This window comes from Styela clava, chromosome 13 (genome assembly GCF_964204865.1).
Source record: "Styela clava chromosome 13, kaStyClav1.hap1.2, whole genome shotgun sequence".
Classification (NCBI taxonomy): domain Eukaryota; kingdom Metazoa; phylum Chordata; class Ascidiacea; order Stolidobranchia; family Styelidae; genus Styela; species Styela clava.
In genome coordinates, this window is record NC_135262.1 from 13,774,996 (window position 1) to 13,797,594 (window position 22,599).

Sequence of the window (22,599 nt, forward strand, 5' to 3'; positions counted from 1 at the left end):
ACAAACAAATTTGTTTGCAAAATGGTCTATAATATTTCAGAAAAGTTTAATGTGACAGACTCTGTATCGTGTCATGTTTTTCGTATACTCATTTAGGGTGGTAAGTAAAGTTGTTCAAAAACTGGCGCAGCATTGTTTTGGCTCTGTTAATTTAGTTTAAAAGGTATTCGAATGGAAATAGATTTAAAGTTGTGGCCTAATTAGTACAAACGTGAGAATATTTACAGTGACATGTTAAATAAGTGAAGTTTTCAAATTAGAAGAAATTTCTGACCACTTCGGTTTTTTCATAATCATCAATTTGCTTTGTTATTAAAATTTTTGTTCAAATGACTTATATTTTCCTATACACTTCACGGAATTTGTTCCCCCTATATTCTATTTTTTGGATACTTCTCTCACCGAAATAAAATGTTCGAAATGCACGATTTTTTGTGTTCATTATTTCATTTATATGTATGCTCTTGTGGTATATATTAACAAAGTTTATTTGGTCGTGCAAGAAATCACCAAATAATATAGAAAACAAAATACTATACATGACAATATTAAATTTCATTGCAATTGATAGGAAGGTGCGGATGATCAGAAATGATCATTGTGAGTCTGCGACACTAAAATTTAGTACGAGTCAAAATTTGAAGAAAAGAGGCTTTTAGAATAAAGTAGAAATAATATAAATCTTTACATATTATTTGAATAGGGAAAATAACTTAGCAGTTGGGGGAAAAAAATTAGGACACAATATTTTCAAAAAATGTTTCATTTTATTATTCCGCTGTACATCGGTACGACTACTGAGCTTAAATTATTATTTGTTGACACATGCAATATTAAAATGCACAATAATTCATATTCAAGAAAAATAATACATATGTGAGTATTTACAACAGAACTGTGTGGTGGTATTCGTTCAATTCACCGCGTAAATCCTGCGAAATCGGTTCTCTAAAATCAGCAGTAACTATCCGGTTAACCGTATATTTAAAATACGGAATACCCGGATATATCCGTTATCCGGATAGTGAAAATTATAGGTATCCGAACTAACCCTAATCTGAACTGTATATACATACATATTGGAAATAGAACGAGAAAAAATAAATTATTCGCCGCGTGATATCACTTATATTTCTCCATACATATTCCTGGCAAGTTTTCTGAATCAAAGGATTCACTGACTCAGTATGATATTGCTATTTTTACTTATCAAACAATTGTTCCTCCGTATCGGAAATACTTTAGAAAATCTGTCTTTTGAAGGCGAAATTGACAGTTGCCAAAAATCCACATAGGAAGGATCCTGATTTTAATGCTGTTCTGTCATAACTTCGGAATATGTATTGGATTTACGGCATTGTGGACGGCTTATACTTTGGCGACCTTCAGTGGGTCCTGGAAAAAATTTCATGTAGATTTTGTTTTCATTCAATAATTGCTCTAAGTTAGCATGACGCTTTTATTCTGCTGTGGTTCATACAAGATAGTTTGGCTGGATTTGTGGCACAGATTCAAGTTGCATAGTTTTGTATAAAGATGAAAAACGTCTACAGTAAAAAATCATTTTCCTATCTTCTAGCCTAGTAAGCTTTATATCAAATTGAAAACTTCAATATTCAATTCGATTATATTATTCAATCGGCGTATTTACCTTCAACACTAATCGTTATATGTACTTTATTACTGACGTCTATTCAATATCTAAAACACACATGCCCATTCGAACAGCAACGACTGGGGATGGAATATAACACAAGAACGATCGTTTCTGAACACCCATAAATCCAGAACTATCTGAATGCTAGTCAAATATTTAATACTTTATTATCAACTGCTTAGAAATAAGTAAGATGTGGGAAGACAAATTGGCGACTATACGATAAAAATCATGTCATCAGAAAATAGAAACATTAAAATTTTACTTGATCACTTGTGTATGATTTTCTAGGATAAATAATGTGTTTGTAAGTTTTGACAACCATTAGCAAATATATATATATAACTGCAATCGGGCACACATATTATAACGAGATAGAGATCAAGATAGATTCGGATTTTCCAATCGAGTCTAACCATCCCCATTAATCAGTCCGCGAATGCCAGCTTATAAAATATTATAGTTGTGGAAAATAGTGAGACAAACATAATAGGCTATTCTAAAAAACAAATGGATAACAAAAAACGAGAACATGGCTTACTGAAAACAGAGGTACGAACCGCCCAAAATTACTGAAATGGGGAAATATAAATATTTTGTGCTATCGATTGCGCTGCCGACTACTTATCCTTCTTCTGCGCTTTCGCGTTGTTGAATCCGTATTCATATAATGTAAAGATGCAGTAGCAAGAATAAAGGTGACTGTATCCTTCTGCAGACTAGCACAAAATTATTCCTGCTACGTTTCTTCTGACTTGTGCTATCGACCCCATTTTTGTAGGACGGAATATTACAAAAAAATATTGTGTTAATGTACACCGTTTAGAAGACTCGTTTAGAATAATTTATTATTCTACACAAAATACCGTAAAAACAAAATACGAAAAATTGGGCGTGGACTATGCACATCGTTTTTACTCACAAACCTAACATTCACAAGGAATCTCGTTTCATCCAGTGTCGTTATAAAGTCCTGGTGGCAGCGTCGGTGGTGGAAAATTTGGCATAGGCGGACTGCTAGCTTCACCGCCTTCTTTAGTTATTTCCTGGACTCCAGGGGAGGGTATGTGAATGGGAGTATCTTCCACAGATTGGAGCCGCCGTCGTGCGATTGGCATAGGCCTGGGCCTCGCTCTTGGACTTGTTTTTTGCCGACTGAGCGAAGCTGATGCATCGGAAGCTCCCGGTAGAGATAGGCTGGAGGATGTATACTTCACAGAATTGGATCGTCTTGTTGCAACGGGTGGCTTCGGAATAGCAGGCGGGTCTCCAGTGGGACTTAACGCAGTGGAAGACGGCGCTTTCCAACTGTTTTCAAAATTATTCAACTGTTATACTAATCGTAACTATGAAAAAAAAAGTTTGCCCGGGCGGGAATCGTGATTTGCGACTTTGATTCAAAAGTAATTTTGTAGCATAAAACAAGCATTCCAACAAAAAATATAACCTTCTTGCAAAGACTAGACTCATGCTAAACAAAAAGAATACAAATGAAAATTATTTTATTCTTTATTTTGAGCCATGATTTGGTATAATACAACTACTAAGTCCATCATAAATTTATCAGAGCCCCGCCATTCTATAAAATGTGTTTTCCTTGAGTAGATTTAAAATTGAAACAGAATTTGCCTATGTAATGCATTAGATTTATTGTTTTTCTCATCAACAGCCGATAGACGTAGACTGGACAATAGGGGAGACTGAGACAAATCAATGATGAACTATATATTGATCAATGTGCGAACTTAAGACACTATTTCAAAGGGCAGCATTGCACTCATGAATTGAAATAAAAAAATTCCCACATCAAGAAGAATATAACAAAGAAAGAAAATTTCATAATTTGCTAACCAAGACATGAGAAGAAATCAAAAATAGCAAAAAGCTTCATCTGTGGCCCAGGTTTGTGACAAAAAAGAAATTTCAGATGTTGCAAATGTGATAAAAAATTGGAAATTGATTTTACATTAGAATGCTCTAAATCAGCGTTTCCCAAACTGCGTTCTGCGAGCTTCTTCCGAGTGTTCCTTGCGACAGGGATCAAATTACGACTAAATTGGTCGCTATGGCAATCTTGGACGTACTTCGGCGACTCTGGGTTGTAAATTTGTCTCCCAACTCTCCCCGATAACCGTTTAATATCGTTAACCGATGGCCTGATTTTTAAATTGTTAAGTTTACAGCAAACATTTAAATTTTACCATGTGCAAAATTTTTTGGAAACAAACAATCAATTTTACCTTCTAATTTCTTGGTGTTTCACGGGGCGAGATAAAAAGCGTGGGTGTTCCGGAGCAAATAAAAGTTTGAGAAACGCTGCTCTAAATAATCACACAGACAATATGATACAATAACAATGTTAAGAACATGCGCTACAAAATTTGAATAAAACCTGAAACGCATGATAAAAGATTTTAAAACTTAATACATAGTACCTCAAAAAAAAAACGAAACAAATTTGAACATAGTTAGCTATGAAATATCGGTTATGCATTTAGTAATATAATAATAAAAAAAAAATTGCGCTCCTGAAGTATGTGCGCCATCTTGGTGCACATACTTCGGGAATACCAAAAAAAACTTGCAAGCAAAAATTAGAAAGAGATTAGTTGTGATGAAAGTATATGACAGTCATGATGAATGAAATGCATGGTATTCGATTTTATGAATCTTGTCGATCTTCTTCATTTAATTTAAACATTACCGGTATATACACAGAGACCGCAAAAAAATAGAGCGCAGGTCATTTGGAACATATTCCAGAGTGAACTTTTGTGCAAAACATCTTCCTACATTAGTAATTCGTTTGGGTACAAACATACACAAGTTGTACTGTTAGTTAAATTTTCTTCATTTTCGTAAAGACATTTTTGGGTCATATTTTTCTTGGGCCACGCTGTAATATAAATCATTCCCATTTATTCACACATGAATGCAACATTAAGAGACATTGGAAGAAAAAGACGAATATCGGTAATGAAGAGCAAAAAATTATACACGTCTATGCAATCCTATTCAAGTGTTTGGCGGACCAGACGAAGTATGCTGAAATGCAAAATCAAAAATACAGTCACCAAGCAATAAGGAAAATGTACAAATGATTAAAATGCACTACCCTGAATATTGATAACAACAGTTCAATAACTTATTCCCGGTTTATCACAAGGTCTAGTTGATCGCAATTTCATCAAAATTTAATATTGTTTATATTAAAATCTAAAAATGTTTGCTTAATATAATAATTGTTTTCAGAGACCACTAAGCATCTGTTATATCGAGATAAACCACATTTGACAAATTCATGTTAGTTACCAGTATACAAATGCTTTTGTTCATTGATTTTTAATGGGAAATAAGGATCATTCACTATCAATATAAATATATCCTATCTTCAAAGTAAATTCACAATTACAAAACGCTATTTAAAGAGCAAGTTGTAGCAGCCATGATAATTATAATCAAGAGTGGAGGTGTTCAATATTTAGGCATTATAAGCTTTTAGCAATGAAGCTTTGAAGAGTATTATTTTTGAGGTGGATATCTTGACGGTACTCCCGTATGTTTACCAGGTTAGAGTTAGGCCACAATTTTATTCTGATTTTCCTTATTTTAGTTCTATTACGAGTTCAGGAACTGCATGTTTTAGCCAGGGGAATATACCCCATGCCCATAGGCTTCAGTCCCTTCACACAACTTATGTAAAATAGGCGAACAAAATTAGTTACCTCCATATTGGTACACATTTTTATTGTGAGATGCAAAGCTATGCTTATGATGACAAAACCGGTGCAATACGATTAACAAAACTAATAGACCAAACAGTGGAACTATATCGTCGTACCTCACATGTTTGATGATAAATATTTGGGAAATTACCGGAACAATATATAAGTACAGTGTCAATAACAAACAATACAATTAATAAAGGGAGAAGATCCAATGAAAGAAATTATTATGAATATGGAATGACATATATACTAACAAACAGTGCAAGAAGTATATTTAATATTGATATTCATGATGGAAACGAAAAATAAAATGACTATCAAGAGGAATACCTATGTAATTTCAACTGAAAGTGTTTAAGAGCAGAAAAAACTTCAATATGGAGTTTTTTTGATTGAAAATGAGTAAAATTGTTGTTTAAAACCACAATTTATAACATGATTATAATAGGATTATGTTGAATCATACATGATAATACTTAAACGCAAGTCCCAAAGAATATGAAACTATCATATTTTGAAGAAATACTTGTCGCTCTAATTTCAAAGGATGGATAAGAAGGCTAGTGTAGCCTTGTTGGCTTTGAAAAACTATTTACTAATATATAGCTCAATGACCGAATTGTTAGTGATCTTAAACCTTTCGACAAACCTCAGGATCTAGATCCTGTGTATATTACAAACTGAATTGAATCTGTATACTGTATGAATAAAATGACAGGATAGCAAGAAATATAATTTTCTTATTGAAATGATTCATGACTTCAGCCAAGTCATACCCATATATGGGGAAATCATTGATCCATAGCTCTTTCCATTATGACATCATAATAATCAAAGTTGAGTCACAATGCTTTCTTCCTCTTCATCACTATCTTCTGTTACAGAAGCAGTCACAACCAGAGCATTTGATAATTCTGACATAAGACTGGGACCACCCATGCTGTCCAGTTCAGAAGGAAGTGGCGGGGGTGGTAAATCTGGCATGGCGGGACTCAACGGGCCAACAGGCTCATCCCCTTCAGCAGACTTCGGAGCAGCGTCAACTTCCTCTTCGGGAATAGGTGGGGGAGGATCATCGGGTGGGGGCAATTTTTCAGAATCTGATTTAGCGTGACTTTCTAGTACTGACGTCAAGTCGGGTCTTTTTCTTACTGGGGGTTTAGGTCTGGGTTTCGGATGGGGAGCAGGATCTGGGGCGTCTTGATTAGATGCGTCAGGTCTAGCGGGGGGAGGCATATTAGGTCTTTGTTTCATTGACATTCGTTTCGATGCGACCGGGGGTTTTTGTGACGCAGCACTTTGACCTGTTGTGACAGGTGTAGGCGAAGTCCTGCAGCATGAAAATAAAAAGAATCATGCAAAATAAAAAAAGTCCGGGAAAAAGAAATGCCAGCACAACACCACAAGAAAACAGAGAGGGATAAAGATAAAGAGAATCTTACATGCAGAATAGAGCAGTTTATATATTGCCGGCAACAGCTACTAACTCTAATCAAAGATCAATTTCATTCCAACAAAAATAATAGTATTCAGGAACTGGAGCTGAGAAAACAGTCGAGTCATGAAAATGACGGAAATGATAAAAGGTACGAAGAGTTGGGAAACCATACCTTGGGCCGGGTGGAGCAGGTGGGGCCTTCTTCTTTTTCGATTTTTGTAGAGTATTTGTGTTTTCTCCCTGATGCGGATGACTGAATGAAAAAATATAGCAAACTATTATGGAATCAGCCTAACAATGGAAATAAAAATAGTAGGTACCCAAAATTTTAGTTCGTGCGACGCTAAATTATCAGTGAAAAACCTCACAGCGCACTAATAGAAACATGTAGGCCTAAAGAATAAAAGCAATGTGAACTTTTCTTCGTTAACTCTCTGCCTGATTTTTCATTGGAATAGTGAAAAAACAACTCATGTTCGCAAAACTTCTGCAGATAAAGAAACTGCAGCTCGCAAATTACAGCAACTAGTGTCTATCTCTATTGTTACGTAACAATTGCAGCAGACATTGTGTAACAGTAAGTAAACGACATACTAAGGTAAAAAAATAAAAAATTTATGATAAATACAATCTGGAAGATATTCAATCATATATTAGTTATGTTCAACACACCAAGTTTCAGGCGCACTTAGTAAATCGCTAGCGCGCCGCCCCTTTTGGAAACACCTTGTTTAACCATTTATAAGTCACTTTTTATGAATAAGTCTGGTAGCAACCACTGACTTTATAGGTCTGATAGGATGTTGTCCACAATGCACAAAAATTTTGTAACCAATGATGACAATCGGAATCATAAAGTTTTAAAGAAAAAATTGTGATAAAACAAGATATCAATGATATGATTGATATGGGGTAGTAGACTGCATCTAAAATTCCCCTACATGTGACTTGCAAATATAAACAATTTTAATAATCTAAAAGCGAAAACATAAGTTTCACCACCTATAAATTCTATTGTTAGCTTTAGGCATGACCCCATTTAGGACATTTTTTCATAATTTCAGTTTTGAGATTACTGAAACTTATGGGTACAATCATACACAAACAGAAGTTAAAGTATTAAAGAAATAATTTCCATTTTTTGAAAAAGTGATTGAGAAATTTATTGGTCCTGTTTTTTTGGTCCACCCAGTATTTAAAGTTATACTCACTGGTTTAAGACAACATTGGCATCAGAAGATGAATTCCTAGAATGCGAAGGTGATTTTGCTGCTTGTGGGTGACTGTGGTTGTTTGTTCCAGTGTTAGATGACGATGATGAAGTAGTAGATGGTTCACCTGCTGATCCCGAACTGGGAGTTCTACCATGACCTGAATTTTTCTCCGCTAGATGAGCAGGCAGTGGAGGTATTTTGAATTCTGGCTCTGAAGGGTAATTGCAAATAAACAATTAGTTGTGAGGAATGAAAAACAACTCAAGTTTCACAATAGCCACTCAATTAAATTTTTATAAGATGTTATAATATTTCACAATTTTTAAATGAGAGTTGGGATTTGAGTAGATTTTCAAGAAACAAAATTTTTTTTAGACGAGAGTCATGATTTGAGTAGATTTTTGAGAAACAAAAAAACAAAATTTTTAGACAAGAATCGGGATTTGAGTAGACTTTCAAGAAACAAAAAAACAAATTTTTAGACGAGAGTCAGGAGTTGAGTAGATTTTCGAGAAACAATAACACAAAATTTTTAGACAAGAATCGGGATTTGAGGAGATTTTTGAGAAAACAACAAAACAAATAAGTAAAAATGTAGACACATTCCAAAAAATAAAATCAGAAAAAATTAAACATGCCATGGAATAGCTCAGAAATATCTTGAACCAATATCATTTGAAATTTACTAAAAATGTACAAAATAGTTCACAAATTGACTGTTTCGATATCAGTACTTTGTACAAACAGAGCTCCTGTACATTTAGTAAAGACATGTTTTATACTAACAAATTAATAGAAAAAAAACAGCTCATAAACGTACCTCCAGGAAAGAAGTAATCCACATAAGTTATCATGCATTCAATTATCCCAGCAACAGAATTTGAAACCATCATATTTGCCCTAGAAATATGAAGTGTTGGATGACACAAGCAGATCGAGTAAGAAAAAAAATTTGCAAAAAGGATACCAGAAAAGCTTAGAATACCGACAAAACTCAATCAAATTCAACGTGATTAAATAAACAGAACAAGCGCAGGTCATTTGAACATAACTTTCGTGCAAAGCTTTCTAGATTACTGAAACTTTTACTGACTTTTGGTGAATTTTCTTCATTTTTATAGAAATAATAATAATAAGAAATCTATTGGTTGTCATTTTTGGGCCACACTGCACAACAACCTGCACTCTTTGTACCAGTCTAGTACAGTGGTTCTCAAACTTTTCAAGTCGCATCCCTTTTTTCGAATTTGTCGAGTCTCACGTCCCACCTCTAGCTAATAATAAGCTACAAATAACGGATAGAAAGGCGAGAATATGTTTTATTCAAAAAACATGTTGAGAATATGTGGATGGATGTAAATACCCAAAACAAGGCAGGCAAGATCAAATCTAACAAATATTTTTATTTTTAATTAGCTTCAAGTCCCCTCAAAAAATTGTCTACGCCTCCCTTGTGGTGCGCGCCCCACCATTTAAAAATCACTGGTCCAGTTAACTTTGAGGCAAGTTGTGGTTGTGACATAGAACCATAAGACTTACATTGAGAGCGCTGAATCTTTTTCTAAGCATTGTTTACTATTCCTGTCACAAATTTTCCTAAACTAATGTCTTTAACTAGGTACTTACGTAATGTCGTCATTAGGAGCCCATAATAAATTAGGAGAGAGTACGAGAGCAATATTGCCTGCACTCATTTTATTATGTTCTTGACGATCAGAAAGAACTCTACAAAATTTGATGAGATATCTGTAACAAAAAGCAAGTCTTGGAATTTTTTCAAACAGGAAACAAAAAACTTATGAGCCATTTAGTGGAGTCTGTTTGAATTATGACTGAGCAACAAATTTATTTAATACCTCGCCTTCAACCAGCCCGAGCGAAAGTGAACTTTGCATGTATGATGCTCAGAAAACCACTTGAAATCAATTAACAAATTCAATAATTTTATATTCTAAAAAAAACTATTTGACAACAAATAATAAATAATGTTCGACATAGGAGTGATTAATTATTTAAAGCAGGGGTGTGCAACCTGCGGGCCAAATGCGTCCCACAAAGAAGAAATGTGCGGCCCGCGAAACAAGTTTTCAATTCAGTTTAATCTGGTATGTGCGAGTAATTCCAAGCCTATATCCGAGTCTAATTTTGAACTATGCTCATGGGCATGGCGTTACAATGCCCTGACATGACAGCTAGCTTGCGCGAAGCGAAATCTTACTAGGAAGCCTATGTTAAAAAAGGTTCTGACGTTTCACCCAGTTATTTGTATTTGGCCCTACTGTATTAAAGGTTGCACACCTCTGATTTAAAGTGGTGATGTAGCATGACAAGAGGATAACAAGTATGTATGTTATAAGACATATTTTCACTTGGCGAGTTTCACACATAAAATCCATACTAGGAAATTTAGATAGATTTGCTGTATATCATGAATAACACTGCAGCAAATTAGGTCAATAGGAATTATTCACGGGTGACCTGAATTTCACAGTAATTTGGATTATTTATTTTGGAACATTTTGCCATTTATGATTCAATCTTATCAGAACAAGATTAACAAATTTTCGTCTTGAAATGCCCTCCCGTCTTGAAATGCCCTCCCGTGAGAGGGATTGACATACCTTAGATTAGCTTTATTCTCTGGTGGCATTCTATCAATCAATGTCCAGATTTCACGAAGTTTTGTGTCATTGTCTGATATGCTGCAACAGAATAACAAACATTAATCAAAGAAAGGGCCACAAACTAAATAACAATATAGAAAAACATTGGTTATGAACTGGAAATAGGTAGAAATATGATGTGTAGCATTGTAGAATAGTAATTACAACCAAATGTAAAGAATAATAATTCAGAAGCAACTTGAATTGTTACATTTCCATGATTAGTAAAAAAGGCAAAACTCTTCAATTATAAAGTATAGTCATATTTATTCCTACAAAAAGCATCCTTGCATTATATACATACGGATCCGCCAGCGCAAATGCATATTTTAAAGAAAGGGAGTTGGCTTGCTTAACGCAACTGATAGTTACGTTAGCTTTTTCGCTGTTTTCACAATAGACTTCGGACACAGCGACTATTGCTACAAAGGCATCTATCTATAAGTATCACAAAAAAAGACTCAATGTTTTGAAAAATTAGTCTGAAAGAAATATGACATCATCACATTAATGCACTAGCGGATCATCATCATGGATGCACTAGTAGAAGGTAAGGTAGTTAAACTCGTATAACCACAACTAATAGTCAAATATTCATAAGTTTTAAAACTTATGAAAAAAGTGCTAGTACGGTAAGTTTGAGAACTCCAAGCACACAATTTATACACGACCTCAAAAGCATTTGTACCTTGTTACGGCCAACCAGTCATTATATAAAGCTTGAGTAAGCAATGGATCTGGTAATTCTCGTAAATATTGCTTGAGAGTTCCAGCAACTGCGTGGATATCATCCTGTGCATCGTAATCAGCCATGTGAGTGACGCCTGCATCTGCCAACGCACGAAATTTCTTTAGTTTAGCAGCACCTCCAGCAATACGAAACAACCCCTGAACACAAGGAATTATTGACATTTTACAAAAATCGTTGATCAATATTGAAATGTAAGAAAGTAATCTTCGTATGTAAAATTTGACTCAGATGAGAAGTCTTCTTGTTATTAAAACAGGGATTATAATGTCGTTATATTCAGATAGCAATAATTCGATATAGCTCATAAAGACCAGTGGTGAAAGAAAGTTCTTTATATCTTTTTAACAATAATTTGATATAACGCATAAATACCAGTACACCCTAGACAAGGGGTGGGCAAGGTTTTTGGACCGAGGGCCGAAAACTTTGGCCAACTAGACTGGCGGGCCATGTAAGTGTAATGCAAAAAGTTACATTTTATGAACAATATTTACAGTGTTACAAAAGCAAATAAGGAAAACAATAACCCTTGTGCCCAAAATAAATTTAATCGCATTTAATCTACATAAATTTCTTCGCTATTTTTTAAGCTGAAAAATCAAAATTTGGTTTTAGTTTGGTTGTGGCAGCATCAGGTGGTCCAGATTGAATTATCCAACAGGCCCATCTGTGGGCCGTAGTTTGCCCGTCAGCTCTAGACCTTGTTTCTCTTTTAAAAATGACGCTCTGATACAGACACTATGTTATGAAGAAAAAAGTTATCTAGTTTTATACAAATAAGCATGACAATACCACAGTAAAATACTTGCTGACAACATACCATTGTGGTCATAAAATCCGTTATTTATGAATCATTAACTACAGTACATTGAGAGAATGGTAGCTGAACGGATATTACACAATCAAGCTTGAGAAATACTTGATCACACAATTCCCATGGTATAAACCCGAGATTAATTTACAAATATCACCGAAATTGTAGTTTCGCTAATGAGAATAAATTTTGACACGATTCAGACCTGTAGATATCTTAGACTCAAGAAGACAAAAAGATGAAAATTTTCGTGAACTAATCTTAAAATCCAGAATTCATTATATCAAATATCACTATTTTCAAATGAAATTGAAATGCCTAAGATTTGTATATGATATCCTCGCTACATACCTCCTCATATACACCAATCTCCAAAAGACAAGATATACAAGCTTCTATTGGCATTGCAATCTCACGTTCTGATACTCTTAAATGCTCGACCAGCGAGGTTCCGTAAGAAGAATGAACGCAAGCATTTGCTGAAATCAGAATAAATCATTTCCATTTATATCATTGCCAACTACGGAACAAGATAAATCATGACAATTTATTAAGCTGGAAGTGGGCAGTCTGGTGGTTGAAAAAGCTTGACTTAGCTATGATGGTATCATAGGTTAAAATCTTGGGTTCAAATCCCATACCCACCACATCACCCAAAAGGCAAGATATCGAGTAGGCAAGGCCAAACCTAGAAGTTTAAGATGCCTCCAAACTATAACAGTAGCTTAACTAGCCATGTTGTGCTAGCAAAAGACATATAAATATGTGGTATAAAAATATACTAAGCACAGGCAGAAAATTTTGAAGCTATGGTAGAAACACACACCAGGGATATTCAATCTTTCACCTGTTAATTTGGCCCAGGTAATAAAAAAATAATGCTAACCCCCAGAAAGCTAAAACCAAATTAGGTGTTATTAATATTATTATAAACCAAAGGTCACCAATTTGAAATTGCATTACAAAGGATAGTAGAAAAAGTACTTATTTCAAACACTCAAGCAGTAGGCTATAAAAGTTGTGCCTGTTTTTTGCAAATATTTTTCCCTATTCCAGCAGTGTTATAGAGACGTGTCATAAATCATGCTCTACATTAAAATCAAATATACATAGAAACTCAACGGCCATCAAAGTACACAAATCGACAACCATGATATGTATAATAAAGAATGTTCGGAATACACGCCAAAAATAGGGTGATTGGACAACTAAGCATTGTAAATTAATTTTATATTTCAAATTTTCGCATTTTGAAATAATGCGAATAATCAGTCAGTTTAAAGTTCCTAAAACCATGGTCACAAATGTTATTTTAATATTTTTGGATGTGATGATGCAAATCTGAAGATAGTGTAAAACCTTTCAACTCCTTATGCAGTTTCCTGCTGAAAATCTTAAAATACTAAATAATTCAGATGAGGATAATTCTAAACTGGCTCGATAATTAAGATACCCTATATAAAGTTGTGAAATAGAAAAATAGAGTGATAGAAGTTTTGAAATTAGGAGTTTTCATAAACTATACCTTGTGCAGCTTTTAAATCTGGTTCCAAACGTTCAAGATGAGCTACACATTTCCTGTGATATTCAAGCTCTTTGGAAACATACTGAAAAAAAAGAAAGGAATAATTAGGATGAGATTTTAGATAATGCATGAAATTTCTTAAACGTATTCAAGGTATAAATTGCAAAACAAAGAATTTAATAAGATTTTCCAAAAAGTTTTGAACCACTTCAGCAGAGTTTTATTGATGATAAAAATAATAATTCATTTAGAGGTGAAAAAGTAACGAAACAATGTATTGGAATAATAATATTCCAGTTTTAAAGATATTTTATTTAACAGAATCTATGACTAATTGCAAAAGTCGCTTGTTTAAATTTTAATACCAATTTCCATTGGTAAATATATATAAATATATTGATTACCGTAAATACTACTTGCGAATTTTTGATGAAACACTCATTCAATATGGGAAGTCTATAAACTATGACATCATCAATCAAAATAAAATTGAAATGGAACATATCTCTAAATTATAGATAATCAGGCATGGTCAAGTAATAATAAAAATAATTGGATGTTTTGACAAAAACAATAAATATAAAGTGACTCACGTCAGTCATATGTTGAGCGAAAATTCCTTCTTTGGAAAGAAATTCGAATAGCTCTGTGATAAGTTGATCCTGATCAGAAATTGAAAAATAAGTCCATATCAAAAGGTTCAACACTGGACTTCGTACTAATTATTAAGAGTAAGTTTATCATTTTAAATTTACTCATTGAACTTGTGAATAAATAATTTTATTTATATACATACCAAAAACAAAAGATCAAAAACATGATTATTGTATGGTATTATTTGTAAAGCCATATTGCTCTATCATCGTGCATAAGAAATGCAAATAAAATTTTTAGCCAGGAATGGCTGACTTTTATGTCAAAAGATATCAGAAGCAATAAATCATAGTTACTTTATTATTGATTCAATCAGAATTTATTTTACCTCCCAAGATGTATTACTGTTATAGGAAATCGATAAGAAGCGTTCTTTTTATTTCAAATTTGAATATTTATTTTATTCAAGAGCGAAATCTTATATATATACCTACCAGAAAACCAGAGCTGTGGAATCAGGGAAAATATGCAATCAACTTTAAATTACCGATCCCGAGCCCTGACCCCAGGTCAAAGTTTGAACCTTCTATAATAACAGACTGTTAAAAATTTTGACTCGTATTATTATCATCAGAGGTCTGAAATTCCTACTCTGACCAGGGGAATTTGAAATTACGACTCTGGCTATGACTCCAATGAAAATATTTCCAGACCACTACAGAAAACAGTCACATTTTTCATTCAAGATTTGCAACAGCAGCTTCTAACCATGTTAATTAATTGGGTATCCAAGTTGCATTTTAAAAACTCAGATAATTCAAATAACCATTTGAGTACAAGGAGAAATTATTTCTTAAAATTACAGTTAGTTAGCCTTATATTGTTTATATGAGTGTGAAGGAATGAAAATGCATTGTTAATGGGACCTTGACGGTTTTCAGTTAAAAAATTATCGAGCTGACATAAGAGTTGAAAATATAAATCAATCGAAACGATGTTTCTTTCACTACCCTGTGCTACTATCTATCAATTAAACTTATAAATTTATAATCAAGAATAAGGAAATATTCAGTTTTGAATATGCTTGAATGTGAAATATTACTACATATCCGAAAAGGAGAGCAGACACTATCATAATATGTTCAAATAGGTAGGCTACTGTTTTGTAAGAAATGATAATCATTCGAAATCACATCATGATATTCGTCACATTCAGTGTTAAAATAACAATAGAAAAGATGATTGAATGTAAATAAGAGAACAAAAGACCATTAACAACCGTTACCTCATATGGCATAAGGATAGGGTTTTACAAATTGAATAATATCGATTTATATAAACTTGAAGTGAAGCTTGCCAAGCTTCTATCATGAATATGCAATTGTACACCAATCATTGGTAAATACGTACATCCTCGCATATAAGTCGATCCCCTAAAATGGCCCTAAAACGATGAATTTATAAAATTTGCATATAAGCCGACTCTACAAATCGTACGCTCTCATTGTGAGAGCTTAGCATAGAGTTGTAGCTGGTCGAATTATGTTAGCATAATGTCATTTCGTTTGAGCGCGATCAGAGATATGTGCATTTAAGCAAAATTTTGAGTGAAATCAGAGTTATGTGAGTATAAACCAACCCCTTAGTTTGACACATTTTTTGAGTTTTAAACTCAGCTTATAATTATGCAAAGATATACGATAATAGTAAATACAGAATTTTACTCGAAGATCGACTGATATAGAGAGACAAAAAGCAAAATTTGTCACCTTGCATAGTTCCATTCTTGAAATGGCAGCATCAAGTTCATCTTTCATCGTATCAGCCTTAGCAGACATAACTTGGATATTTACTCCTGGGTTATATTGTGCTTTATATGCTTTCTGCCATGCTAAATGTGCATTGTCTCTATCCAGTACAAGTCTCTTCAATCTCTCTCGAAGCTTTTGAATGTTGGGTATATCAGTCTAAATTGGTGATAAAACAGAATTATAGCAGAACTTGTAAGTAAGCAAAAAATATGCTGATGAATGCGAGTGAGAAAGTAAAGCAATAGGGAAAATGTGAATCTGTGATACGAAGTGATACGAAATGATGAGCAGAGTGTCATAACTCCTCAATTAATGATATTTGGATGAAAACAGGTACTTTTTGACTACTGGCATTAGAATAAACTTGATATCAAACACTGATAACCAATGATATGTAAGTTGCTACTATTCTTTGGGAGGATCAGAATCTTCTTGGTTCGGAATTGCCTATCCAGTTTATTACACCCTGGAGGTGTGGCATGGGATATGAATTCGAGAGTGATTCTAACAGTTACATCTAATGTTTTAGCCACTTCATTTCAAATATATTCCAAACAATATTAATTGAATGCCAATTAGAAATATAAATACAAAACATACATACAAGATACATTTAGTTTTAATATTACATTTATACATTTAGTTTTAATAATATCATACTATGCACGACAAATCGTTGGGGAATTGCAAATAATAAATATTAGACAGAAGTAATTAATTAGTATTGATTGTGCCAACTTGAGATTTAAAAAGCAATTAACTGCCATCAATATTTCATCAATTTTAATTCACAAGAATATATTTATCAGTCAGCAAAGCTAAGCTCTGAATGACTGAATTTAATTTATATAAAAAAAAGACAGCAATAGAAAATTGAATACATCGGAATTGGAAATAGAGATTTTGGGACAACGTTTATTTTTTAGGGTAACGAGTCAATTTAGATATTCAAAAATCAAAATCAAGGACAAGCAAAAATCATAGAAAGGTAAATTATCAGAATACAGACATCTTCACTCATACCCGATCTATAATCATAAGTTTCATCACACAAGCACAGATATTTACCTCTACGAGGGTATGAAGTGGGTCTATAACATGGCCCTCGACAAACATTTCATAAACCGCTCGTTCTTTGGCAATCCCTGTTTCAGCCTCAGCACAAACTTTCAAAGATTTCCTGAAAATTGAAGCATTATTAATAAGATTCATAAATATATACTAAATGTATTAGAGAAATTTCCATTCTTAAGTGATAGATAACACCGTCTAACTTTTCCTGTTGGCTTTTGATCTGAGGAAATCACATCATCCCTTTGGGATATGGGAGAGATGGGATTTGCCTAAAAACAGGATTTTGTGGGAAAGTGTAACATATAGCAGAATAAAATTTTCATTATATGATCACCCTGATGCTATTACGTTATTTTTTTGAAGTTCCAGTGATGTATTTCTTCTATTCTATGTAAGAAATTCTGATTAAACAAACACACGTTAAATAATTTTTTGGCAACCAAAAAGACTTACGATTAGTCAATCAATAAAAATTATTTTTTTATTATCGATTCTAGTCAAATGCCAATTTTGCAAATAAGTCCCCATATGGTCGAATATAACAATTCTCATCTATCGGGAAACTATGGCGATTGAAATATGATAATGAACCTATTACTATATAGAAAGGATGTAGTCCCCATATATGGTCAAACATAACACGATTCTCATCTTTCGGGGATACTGTGGCCATTGAAATATGATAATGAACCTATTACTATATAGTAAAGATGTAGTCCCTATATATGGTCAAACATAACAATTTTCATCTTTCGGGGAAGCTGTGGCCATTGAAATTTGGTAATGAACCTTTTACTATGTAGAAGGGATGTAGTCCCCATATATGGTCAAACATAACAATTTTCATCTATCAGGCAGCTATGGCCATTGGAATATGATAATGAATGCTACACCTATAAAGAAAGGATGTGGTGATAGAAACCAAGTTTCCTATCACAACAATAAGCAGTCATGAGCTAAAAGGAGGAAGTCACAGTTTCTACTAATTCGCGTAGCAGATATTAGAAATACAATAGGCCGAAGTACGTCATTTCAGAAAATCTTTCGATCTATTTGAAGGTAAGATAGATCTGTCAGTTCAATCAGGTCTGGTCCACATATAAACAAGTGTTTTTGTCCATTTTTGACTCAACTTTAAATACGCCTCTGCATTTTATTATTAATAATGCCATGAGAAACAAGCCATATCGCATTATACAATGCAATGCATATCAGAAATAGTAACCTCAAGACAATGACTAAAGAAGTCTTATACAAATAGATGAATACTTCCATAGTAGCAAATAAGTAAACAAAATATGTAACAAAAAACCACTCCAGTGAAAGAATGATATCTCAGAACAAGACCAATACACGCATTTTCGTGAAATATCATATACTTTCATAAAAGATAGCCTCGATAATTTCATTCTCTTTCACAAAATCACACTTACTGTAAAGCACTCTCAGATTCAGCAGCAAGCTGATTACTTGCTTCTAACATAGCATTGGCAACTGCGGTTTCTGGTAACTTTTTCTGTGAAAATTAGAAAACAATATTTGCTTCGAATTCAAATAATAGATTCTTTATTATTAAGGAACAAAATGTTTGTACGCAATAATTAATTTTTGGTAATATTTTTAATAATTAAAATTATAAAAAATTTTCAATGAGGAATTTGGCATCTGATAATAAAACTTCTGTGAACTGTGTAAAACAGAAAATACAATTAAACAATTTGGTCTAAATCTAAAACTTGGGTGTTACAGAGTTGGATAATAAATGTTATGTCAAAATTAGTGTTTTGCTTTAGTAATTTTGCGGTCATAATAGCACTGAATGATGTTTGTGTTTGAGTATATTTTTGGGTTGGGTAATTTTATAAAAAAAATTTAAATTTTGGCCGCTTGGAAACGACCGCTTGGGAACCACTGCTGTAATATATACCAGGGGTGTGCAACCTGCAGGGCAAATGCGGCCCAGAGACAAAAATTGTGTGTTGTGTTGACATATGGACAAGTTAATAAATAACACAGTAAAATGAAATGTCACTTTGGAATCGGCATACATATTTTTTACATGGGATTGTTAAAACATTTAAAACTCTCACCAGTCTTTTATCTAAATCGGGACCACTGGACTGTAGGCATTGTGATATCTTTTTATACACCGATGAACATGCCAATCTTGTGTGTTCGAGTCTCTTTTCAATTAGTAAAAGTTCATCTGTCAATACTTCACTTTTATTAGCTCTGGAAAAAAAACGATATTACGGTATTTAAAAAATATGCAACATTAATAAAAAATGAACTGTTATTACCATCCAAACGATGTCATATGTCAAAAATAGGAAATTTAAATGAATCATTATATGAATGTAGCCTTTTGCTGATAATTATACCATTGAAGAAACAAGCCTGCAATTAATGATGATCACCCTACATATTTTGGCAAGTTGTAATTCTATAAAGAAATTTTAAGTTGTAAGATACCACGGTATAATATCAAAGTCTATATATTTAACACAATTGGGCAGAAAAACCTGAAAAAATCAAGTTATTCAGCGAACAAATAGGTCCTTGGTGAGCCTCACCTTCCAATTTTTTGATCGGCTTTAAGCCTATATCGCATTACTTGCTTCTTGAAATTCATGTTGATTTGTGTCTTTTATTATTTATCGCATTGTCCTAATTTTAATAAGCAAATATAACTAAAACCTTAAGACTAAAAATACATATTAAAATAGATTGATACAGATATATAATATCACATATGGATAAAAAAATAAATGACAACAAGATCAAATTACAAAATACAGTTTCTATGAATTAGCAGCAACAATTCAAAAAAATAGACAAAACACATAACTTAGTTATATAAAATCGATGCCACTTTGGTACGCAAACTCACTTGATTACTGTGATCTCAATTGTATACAAAAATGGCACCACAATTGTGTATAATCTCATGAAGACATTCACATAGAATTCAGTCCCTAACACTAACTAAAATCGCAAACCGAAGCAGCACCAAAAAAATATTTTGTACTCAGAAACTTTATTCATTATGATGAATTTACTTTACATAAAATGATAAGATGGGTCATGAAATGATCCAGAGAGTGATTGTGGAACATTCACAATTGTTGAGTGAAGTGCACCAACGTTTCGTACTCGTTTACTCGGATCTGGTAAAAGAGAAGCTTTAAGATCCAAATGTGAAGACAACTTAGGCTTTGGCACCCTGTTTCTTGATGGTAGAGAATATTCTCTGCCTTGCATGCAATGGTCATGTAAAGCCATGGAATCAGAATTGGTGGATCTTGGAATGGAACGTTTAAATTTATTTGGAGTTGTTAAGACAGATTTAGGAACGCTAATTCGGATAAAACGAGGTGATGTTTTTGTACCAGGGTGAACACTGATGCTGGGATCAACAGGTACAGGGTAAAGTCGAGAGTTGACTGTGTAATCCAGAATTCTAGAGTCTTGCGTATCAGCAGGATCTGGAGAGATTGGATATTTTTTTCTTGGTTTAATCGGAGTTAAATATTTCTCATTTGCATTTTCGACTTTTCCACTGCATTCATCCCGATTCGTTTTTCGAAACTCATCAATTTCATTGATAAAATCCTGAGTAACAACAGCTGAAACCCCGCCCGAAGATCTCGGCAGACTATCCATTTCTACGACTCCAGCAATCCAATCATATCCGAGCAAAGGTTTCGGAAGTGGAGCAATATTTTCATCAATGCACTGACTGTGTCTTAGTAAGCGAGAATTATCAGGACTATCAACAGAAAATTTGACTCTGTTTTTGCCTCCTGGTGTGTGCCGAGCTTTCGATGCAAGGATGGATCGTTTCGGAGTCTTCATATTATCGGAAGCCTGATAAGGTTTTGTTGACCGCGTCTTAGATTTTGGACCCATGTTCTGGTATCTAGGAGTCTCTGTGTTATCTTTATATGAAAAAGGAAAGAAATAAAAATATACAGTTATGAGAGCAGACCTATATTTCTGTATTTAGCAATTCCTGGATTTCAAATCATGAAAAAAGCAGTTTGATAGAGGGCATGACCACGGGCAGAGAAGGGTCTTACTACTTACTGAATAGAGCGCGAAACAGCGCAGAAGAGAGGGAAAGAGCGCGAAACAGCGCAGAAGAAATGGAAACATTTTCCCTTTCATTATTTCAGTATTTATTAGCGTCCGTAAATTTCAAAAAATTTGATGGGAAACAGTATACAGTGGTAGGGAATGATCACGAGTTTATATCAGTAATCTTCAAATAACCAAACATGACGCACCCGTGTTCAGGTTGTGCATCATCTTGGTGCACATACTTCATGACGCACCCTAACCTGGTACACATACTGTGTTCAGGTTGTGCGCCATCTTGGTGCACATACTTCATGACGCACCATAACCTGGTACACATACTGTGTTAGGGCTGTGCGCCCTCTTGGTGCACTTACTTCTGGAGTTCCAAATTTTCTTTGATTGGTGTGCTCAAAGTGACTACCGTATAAGTCACTTTGGATGTGCTCATATTACGTCATGTTGGGTTATTTAAAGATGTTGAAGATTCTGAGATTACTGATAAAAACTCGTGATCATTCCCTACTACTGTATGCTGTTTCCCATCAAATTGTTCAAAATTTCATGGACGCTAATAAATAATGAAAGAAAAATGTTTCCATCTCTTCTGCGCTGTGTCGCGCTCTTTCCTTCCCTTCTGCGCTCTAAGTACAAGTAGTAAGACCGACAGAGAAAGATGTAGCCTATAAGGATAAGATTTCCATATTTATCCCAGGAAAGAGGCATAATAATATGGCAAACCACGGCCTCTTGTCTGCTCGTCCGGTTACCATAATGCTGCACTACGTACGGTACGGTATCTGCTGTACGGTACGGTACCGGTGACGTTAATACCGTAACGTTACGTCACGGCCCTTTTTCCAAATTTAAATAAAATTTGCTAATCATATTTTACCGAACCGCAAATTACATTTATCTAGAATAGTTTATAGGCTAATACAATATGAAAGTGGAATGAATGAAGATTCTGTCGACGACGGAACAGCCCAGCCAAGCCAAATGTCAGAATGTCCACCAACGGTCGGAAATCAGATTTGTGTATGAGGTGTATAGAGTCGTAAAATAGAAATCCAATGAATGTGAAATAGGCGGATTTTTCGTCGTTTACCTACATTATAATAACAGCTGGTTATTTAATGATTATTTTGTTCAAGTACGTAAATAATATATGATCACATATTCTTTTATATAATAAGAATCTAACGATTGATATTTATTATCGGTATTGCGAATAGTGAAATCAGGATGCCTCA

At 33.9% G+C, this 22,599-nt stretch overlaps 2 protein-coding genes across 3 annotated transcripts; both read right to left on the reverse strand.

The window, feature by feature from the left end:
- Positions 1 to 1,805: 1,805 nt before the first annotated feature.
- On the reverse strand, positions 1,806 to 19,979 carry LOC120334389 (rho GTPase-activating protein 17-like). Of its 2 annotated transcripts, none has more exons than XM_078119627.1 (15): positions 19,843 to 19,979; positions 19,360 to 19,501; positions 18,703 to 18,785; positions 17,264 to 17,375; positions 16,154 to 16,351; positions 14,384 to 14,452; positions 13,791 to 13,872; positions 12,617 to 12,744; positions 11,389 to 11,588; positions 10,659 to 10,739; positions 9,664 to 9,783; positions 8,858 to 8,937; positions 8,035 to 8,248; positions 6,996 to 7,076; positions 1,806 to 2,965 (listed from the first exon to the last, which is right to left on the reverse strand). In XM_078119627.1, the coding sequence occupies exons 1-15, from the start codon at positions 19,899 to 19,901 to the stop codon at positions 2,608 to 2,610; spliced, it is 2,007 nt and encodes a 668-aa protein (XP_077975753.1). In that variant the 5' UTR covers positions 19,902 to 19,979; the 3' UTR covers positions 1,806 to 2,607. The 2 variants fall into 2 exon arrangements, with proteins under 2 accessions (XP_077975753.1, XP_077975752.1); XM_078119626.1 differs by lacking the exon at positions 1,806 to 2,965 and adding an exon at positions 3,149 to 6,715.
- LOC120334401 (migration and invasion-inhibitory protein-like) lies at positions 19,974 to 21,337 on the reverse strand. The gene has a single exon (XM_039401918.2). The coding sequence runs from the start codon at positions 21,176 to 21,178 to the stop codon at positions 20,330 to 20,332; it is 849 nt and encodes a 282-aa protein (XP_039257852.1). The 5' UTR covers positions 21,179 to 21,337; the 3' UTR covers positions 19,974 to 20,329.
- Between the last annotated feature and the right edge of the window lie 1,262 nt (positions 21,338 to 22,599).

What these genes read in the sequence shown, in the direction of transcription:
- LOC120334401 (XM_039401918.2), bottom strand. Translation starts at nt 21,178, where the DNA reads ATGGGTCCAAAATCTAAGACGCGGTCAACAAAACCTTATCAGGCTTCC.
- LOC120334389 (XM_078119626.1), bottom strand. Translation starts at nt 19,901, where the DNA reads ATGAATTTCAAGAAGCAAGTAATGCGATATAGGCTTAAAGCCGATCAA. An exon ending in CCGATTTAGATAAAAGACTG is followed by an intron (nt 18,786 to 19,359) that starts GTGAGAGTTTTA and finishes TAATTTTCACAG; the next exon opens with AAAAAGTTACCAGAAACCGC. An exon ending in GACTGGTTGGCCGTAACAAG is followed by an intron (nt 10,740 to 11,388) that starts GTACAAATGCTT and finishes ATTCTGTTGCAG; the next exon opens with CATATCAGACAATGACACAA.